A 6030-nucleotide genomic window follows, 5' to 3' on the forward strand; every position below is an offset into this window, starting at 1 on the left:
AGAGGCAATTTTTTATGTTGTCGTTGTCGTAGATGTCGTCGTGACGTCTTGTGGCGACCAAATAGGTCAATCCAATGAGGTCGTGTGACCATGTTGAGATAAATAGTTCAAATATACGAACCAGCAGTTCAAGCCTAAATAGTGGTATAATTTCAACCCTATTAGCTACAATAGGTCAACAATTACTTCGGTAATTAACATTGGTCCTTCGAGCCGGATCTTAACACTGGTCCGTCGACCCTGGTTCAGACGCAGTACTGTCTGAATTTTTGAGTCCAACCGTGCCAGTGGCACAGCTCGAGTACTCGCAGTGGATTGCTGCAGCAAGAGTACTGGGCACCCCGCAGAAGCATCGTCCAGCAAGTTGACGAGCTCAGTTCCTGTGGAGTTCATCGAGTGGCCGCTGAGGGCGCCACCTTTATCATCGAAGCCCATTCTTCGAGAGTTCACCAAAGCAGCTGAAGTTCCAAGTGACGCCGCAGAGGGCGCCACCTGTACCATCGTGAGTGAGTGAAGTGAAAAACTGTGAGTACAATTTCCATAGAATAGAACGTAGAACAATAATTTCCAAGCTAAATTGAACTTTATATCAAAGACAATTTTAACTTTAATAATTTTAATTTAATTTTAGACTTAGAATAATTTGTGTATGTTACTTTAGGACTTAGAATAATTTTAATAAAAACGGGGGAACGGGGAACCTATGCCCGAAATCCGCCAGAGTTTTCCAAAAACACTTGTAAAATTTTATGATTTATTTTGGACTTAGAAAAATTTCGATAATTTTAGACTTAGAAAAATTTTGATTGTAAAAATGGAAGGTCAAATAAATGTTTTGAAGGATCTTCAGAGTGTGATGACAAAGGCATTGACTAATTATAAGAAGAGTCCTAAAGATAGATTAACTGTTGAGTACATAGAAACAAGACTCGAATTATTAGAAAATGATTGGTCATTATTCAAAGATACCAAATCTCAACTTTATCAAACCTATAAATTAGAAGATGTTAGTCAAAAGGTTGTGGATATATACGACACTACTGAGGATACCTACATAACATATAAATGTGCTATGAAATCAGCTTTAAATAAATTAAAGGCCAAGGAAGCTATAGCACAACAAGGTAGTGAATCAAACACAATGTCTAGAGCAACAAGTTCATTGGTTAAACTACCAAAAATCTCAATTCCTACCTTTTCGGGGAAATATAGTGAATGGACCACATTTTATGATTTATTTACGTCTTTAGTTCATAACAATCCTTCATTAGATAATGTACAAAAGCTTCATTATCTGAAAGGACATCTTACTGGTGAAGCTGAACAATTAATTAGGCATACACCTATCACAGATGCAAATTATAATCAATGTTGGTTGCAACTGGAAAGGCGTTATGCCAACAAAAAGTATCTCACTAATTGTATTCTGAAAAGGTTATTCAGTCAAAAACGGTTACTTGTAGAATCAGCGTCAGGTTTGAAGGAGTTGTTAGATACAACAACTGATTGTTTGAGTGCTCTAACAAACTTAAAAATTGATGTTTCCACTTGGGATGTCATAATAATCCATATTGTCACATTCAAACTTGACAATGAAACACGCAAACAGTGGGAACTTAGCATTTCTACTGACTCTAGCAACGAGTTGCCCACCTTTGATCAATTTAAGAAATTTATAGAAAGTCGGTTCCGTGCATTAGAGTTCATAGAGCCAAACAAAGTTCACCAGGGCAGTAATATTACACACGCTCATAGTTCAAGGGCAATGTTAGCGACAAAGACATCCAGCATGCTTTGCGAGTATTGCTCTGAGTCGCATAAACTTTGCTTTTGCAAGAAATTCGCGAAACAATCAGTGGATGTTAGGCGTGAATTTGTTGCAAAAAATAAAATCTGCTTTAATTGTTTGGGCAGTAACCATACAATTTACGATTGCAAGAAGCAAATGTCATGCAGAATTTGCAAAAAACGGCATCATTCCTTGTTACATCTCAACAGAGATGTCAACACAGGAAATGATAGCCAAGTTCAAGACAGTGCAACTAAATCTGTTGTCGATAGTAATTCAACTAACGATAGTCAGATTATTGCTTGTTTATCTACTGACAAAATCGCTAAGCCAAGTCAAGTTTTGTTAGCTACTGCGCTAATCCAAGCAGAGTCCAAGACGGGTCAGTTTATGACCGTCCGAGCCCTACTTGATCAGGGGTCTCAGGCTTGCTTTATCACTGAGGCCACCGTACAATTGCTAAGACTGAAAAAGAGTCTTGTACGTGGTGTTATTACTGGTCTAGGAAACAATAGGTCAACTACAGCAAAATATATGGTCAATCTGACAATTAAATCTAAGATAGATGACAGTTTTCAATTAAAAATAAACGCCTACGTTTTAAATAAGATCACGTCATACTTACCAGAAAATAGTATGGATATAAGTTCATTTGACTGGATCGATAAGTATGGCTTATCTCTCGCAGATCCAAATTTCAATACTCCCAACAGAATTGATATTCTTTTGGGAGCGGATGCCTACGCTTCCATTATTAAGGAAGGCATCGTGAGAAGTCCAACTGGTACACTCATCGCTCAGAGCACTGCTCTAGGATGGATCCTTTCTGGGTTAGTAGCCAGTTCAAATGATAAAGAAATGCAGCATCTTCCTAAAAATATAAGTGTCAATTGTGCACATTTTAACAAGGACAATCTTCTAAGAAAATTTTGGAAGATAGAAGAGCAAAAAAGTTCAAAGAAAATATTAAATCCTGTAGAGCAAAGATGTGAAGAACTGTATACCAAAACTACATTAAGAGATGCTACAGGGAGATATATAGTACGCTTACCATTTCGCGATAATGATCCTGCTTGCAAGAGTGGCGGTTCAGGTTACATTGCTGAAATGAGACTCAAGACATTACAAAAAAGATTAAGTAAGGACACATGTTTAAAGGACAAATACATAGGAGTAATAAACGAGTACTTACAGTTAGGACATCTTCGACCTGTAAAAGAAGGCGATGATAAAAAAGATCAAGCGGTATACTTACCACACCACGCCGTAGTAAGAGATGGTGGAAAATGGAACAGCAACAATCAAGAACTTATGAAAATAATAGATCAAATGAAGGAAACGGAAGGAGAAGTAGAACAACCAGGTCCTATAAAAGAAGAGAACAAGGATTTGGAGATCAAATTAGATAGTACAATTAAAATACTACTTACCTGGAATCGGAACGATGATAGCTTCCAATACACAGCGTATCTTGCTCCGCTGAAGACCGCACCTGTAACAAAAAGACAAGTTAAATCTGACATAGCCAGATTGTTCTACCCTCTAGGCTGGTTAGCACCAAGTGAGGTGCTAGCAAAAGCTTTTATTCAAAAGTTATGGCTTGCAGGAGTAAGCTGGGATGAAACATTCAATAAACAACTAGTACAAGAATGGAATACTTACCGTGTAGAGTTGCTACTTCTTACCAAGGTTCGAATTCCTCGATGGCTTCGGAGTAAGTTTAAGGATAAGTTGGAGCTTCATGGTTTTAGTGACACTTCCAAGATCGCGTATTCAGCAGTTGTTTACTTGCGAGTACTAAATGCTGTAGACAGAGTACACGTTTCGTTGCTGGTAGCACGAATTAGAGTGGCTCCTGTCAAGCAGGCCAACATACCACGTTTAGAATTGTGTGGAGCAGTCTTATTGTCACGATTATTGATTGAAGCAGCACATGTTCTCAATAGTTCTAGAGAACAAGTAAAGCCTAGACTGATTCCACCGTGGTATTGTCGTGGTTAAATAGTCATCCTAGTAGGTGAAAAACATTTGCCACCAAGTCGTTGGTTATTAGGTAGAATTATAGAAAAGCATCCCGGAAGTGATAAATTAACTCGAGTTGTTACATTAAGAACAAAATCATCCACAATCAAACGACCGACTTCCAAACTGTGCATTCTACCAGTAACCGATTGATTGAGATCAACTTATAACTTGTTTTGTAGTTACAAGTGTCAATTTTAATTTTATTTAATTTTAAGTTCAGTTTAAGTTCAATCCTTTTAAGAAAGTTAATTTTACTTTTATATAATTTTAAGATCAATTCTTGAAAAGGATGTCAATTTTAATTTTACATAATATAAGTTAAGTTTAAGTTCAATCCTTAAAAGGATGTCAATTTTATTTTACATAGTTTTAAGTTAAGTTTTAAGTTCAATCCTTAAAAGAATGTCAATTTTACGTTTATATAATTTTAAGTTCAATTCTTGAAATGGAGGTCAATTTTACTTTTACATCATTTTATAAGTTCAATTTTTTGTAAAGGATGTTAATTTTTACTTTTTACATAGTTTTAAGTTCATTCTTGTAAAGGACATTCCGTCAGTAATGTCCTTGGTGGGCGGTATGTTGAAGACCAAATCCTAACAAGAAGTAACGAAACCATATTATTTATATTAATTATTTTTAGTTCAAATTTTACAACTAGATGGCGTTGCCGCAATTAAAAGCGAGCTATGGTTTCGTTACATCGATTCACATAAGAGGGCAATTTTTTATGTTGTCGTTGTCGTAGATGTCGTCGTGACGTCTTGTGGCGACCAAATAGGTCAATCCAATGAGGTCGTGTGACCATGTTGAGATAAATAGTTCAAATATACGAACCAGCAGTTCAAGCCTAAATAGTGGTATAATTTCAACCCTATTAGCTACAATAGGTCAACAATTACTTCGGTAATTAACATTGGTCCTTCGAGCCGGAACTAAAAAGAAACTAAGATAGATAATATAACGATAATTGATTAAGCACCGTTGCCTGTAGAACATTAAGCTTGACCGTTCATTACACATAATATTTTGAGATTATTATTTCAAAAATTATGATTAGGTAATTATTGGTGGTTATGTTTTTGCTGTGTTTAGCATTAAACATAATATTGACAAACAAAACAAATTTTATAACAACGACCTCTGTGAAATTTCATGGAAACTTGGCGAACTGTATTGTAGTATGAAAAGTAAGCTTCAAAGGTTTTCAAGAACCTTTATTGAAGAATTTCACCATTTATGAATAGATGGCGCTTTCTATAACAACGAAAAATTTAGCATCAACGCCACCTACTGGAAATTGTAAGCACTACAAACCAAAGGCATTTTCTTTCAGCATTTTGCATATTGAAAGCATATCATTGAAGAGTAAAGTAGAATGAAAAGCGTTTTAGTTTCAGTTGCAGCCGCAAGATGTCGTTGTTACATAGTACTGAAAAGGGGTTTAGTATTATGTAGGCTTACTATTTAGTAAGCGAGTATCATACTTAAGCACATGCTTTAAAATTTTAATGATCTGTGTATTAATTAGGTTAAAGATTTTTAGTTATCGATTGTACAAATATTCGGCTACCTTGTGAACCAAATAGGTAAATAAATTTATTTACTCTCGAAATAAAATCTAGCTTTAGTGAGCTGTCAGTAAGATTGCTTTGGATACCATCATAATATACGAATACAAACAATGCTGTGTGAGAACAAAGAAGATAAAAATACAATCACATTTTGAGTTTTTTACGAGTACATAGCGCGTTTCACGTGATTACAAACATAAGCTTTTTGGTCTGCAATCTTTTATTTTACGTGGAACGATTGCTTTTCAAAAACATTCAATTTATTTTATAGTTATTTCTTCAGTCTTATTTAAGTTATTTTTGCAAACGAGTTGGTTTGTTATTTATTGGTTAAAAAAATAAAATTAATCTTTGAGCTTCAAGTGGACGTGTGTATCCCCTGTGTAAATTACGATGACATTTTAAAAATTTAAACAATAAGGTATTATATTTATCGGGAATTCCAAAAATGATATAGTCGTGGACTGGAAACATTTACTTCGATACCTAATTATTTAATTTAATAAATTATTCTTATAGCTCAATATATTGTTTTAACTTTATAAGATGCCACCGGTATAACATATGAAGTGCAAATACAGAATTGAATTAAATTAAATTGATCATAAACTTAAGTCTTTGACTGCCAATAGAAAACTGTTG

The 6030-nt window shown here is 35.0% G+C and overlaps 1 protein-coding gene across 1 annotated transcript; it reads left to right on the forward strand.

Moving 5' to 3' along the window:
* Positions 1 to 814: 814 nt before the first annotated feature.
* LOC118269018 (uncharacterized) lies at positions 815 to 3790 on the forward strand. The gene has a single exon (XM_035583892.2). The coding sequence runs from the start codon at positions 815 to 817 to the stop codon at positions 3788 to 3790; it is 2976 nt and encodes a 991-aa protein (XP_035439785.2).
* The last annotated feature ends 2240 nt before the right edge of the window (positions 3791 to 6030 follow it).

This window comes from Spodoptera frugiperda, chromosome 3, assembly GCF_023101765.2.
Source record: "Spodoptera frugiperda isolate SF20-4 chromosome 3, AGI-APGP_CSIRO_Sfru_2.0, whole genome shotgun sequence".
Lineage (NCBI taxonomy): Eukaryota > Metazoa > Arthropoda > Insecta > Lepidoptera > Noctuidae > Spodoptera > Spodoptera frugiperda.

What these genes read in the sequence shown, in the direction of transcription:
- LOC118269018 (XM_035583892.2), top strand. Translation starts at nt 815, where the DNA reads ATGGAAGGTCAAATAAATGTTTTGAAGGATCTTCAGAGTGTGATGACA.